The following is a 1,105-nucleotide window of genomic DNA, read 5'->3' as shown; positions in this document are numbered from 1 at the left end:
AGGGGAATGGTAAGGGGGTGATGGCCCTCTCAGGCACCCCTGCCACTAGTCCTGTACTTCCCAGAATGAATACACCATCCTGCCCTATTCCATCATGGGCATCCACGGCTACATTCTGGTGTACTCAGTGACATCCCTGCAGAGGTGAGGGACACCAGGGCTGGGGCTGTGTCCCCTGGGGGTGAGGATAGATCCCCTGGTGGGGGGCAGTGCCTGGATCTTTCCTTGTCCCTACAGCTTCCAGGTGGTGACGACTCTCCATGACAAGCTCTATAAGAGCCAGGGGAAGACATGGTAGGTGCTGTCCTTCCTGGCAAGGGCCTTTGTCCTTCCTGGCAGGCGCCTGGACCCTCACCCTCTCCTTGCCCACAGCATGCCTGTGGTGCTGGTGGGGGAATAAGGTAGATGTCTCCCTGGAGAGGTAAGGGAGGCTCTGGGGGATCTGTGTGCCCCCTCAGTGGCCCATCCTCTGCTGTGTCTCTCTCTAGATGGGAAGTGAGGACAGAAGAAGGGAAGAAACTGGTGGAGTCATGGGGAGTAATTTTCCTTGAGTCCTTGGCCAAGGAAAGCCAGGTGTGGGGGGGTCACATCCCACCTGGGGCTGAGACTGGGGTCTCTGGGGGGCTAGGGCTCATGTCCTGTTGTCCCCAGGGGATCCAGCTGGTCTTCAGGAGGATCATTGAGGAGACTGACTGTGTGGACAATTCCTGCAGCAGATCCACTGGCTGCTGCCTGATGTGACCCCCAGGATGGGGCAGAGCCCCCCCAGGACTTTCCTCCAGACCACAGTGGTGGCCCTGGGGGTCCACATGATCTTGCTGTGGTCTGGGACCCCTCACTTTACACAGGCTGTGGGGCTGATGGGGGCTGGGAGTAGGGTGGGGGTCCTGTCCCAGCCCAGGGATCCCCCAGCTCTTCACTCCTGTCCCCCCACACGCACAGGGCCAGGCAGGGGCCGTTCCTGCCACGAGCTGGGGCTCAATGCGGGTGTTGTTCACACGAGGCCGTGGTCCGGCCGATCCGGACCCGTGGGAGTCAGGGCTGGAACAATTAAACCTTGTTTTGTCTGGGAACCCCTGGGCTGGGGAGGCTGTTCCTGCCTGGG

General features: G+C 60.6%; 1 protein-coding gene across 1 annotated transcript; it reads left to right on the top strand.

Annotated features, from left to right (window-relative positions):
• Nucleotides 1-64: 64 nt before the first annotated feature.
• Nucleotides 65-741, top strand: LOC103808940 (GTPase RhebL1-like; the record flags this gene model as incomplete). Its single annotated transcript, XM_009081747.1, is given in 6 exon segments — nt 65-144; nt 238-294; nt 373-391; nt 393-421; nt 489-573; nt 652-741. Coding segments are annotated over 6 exon segments (360 nt in total), but the record flags the coding sequence as incomplete, so codon positions are not given.
• Between the last annotated feature and the right edge of the window lie 364 nt (nt 742-1,105).

This window comes from Acanthisitta chloris, unplaced genomic scaffold, assembly GCF_000695815.1.
Source record: "Acanthisitta chloris isolate BGI_N310 unplaced genomic scaffold, ASM69581v1 scaffold30619, whole genome shotgun sequence".
Taxonomy (NCBI): Eukaryota; Metazoa; Chordata; class Aves; order Passeriformes; family Acanthisittidae; genus Acanthisitta; species Acanthisitta chloris.
Note: the sequence above shows the minus strand (reverse complement) of the source record. Positions and strands in the feature narration are given on the sequence as shown.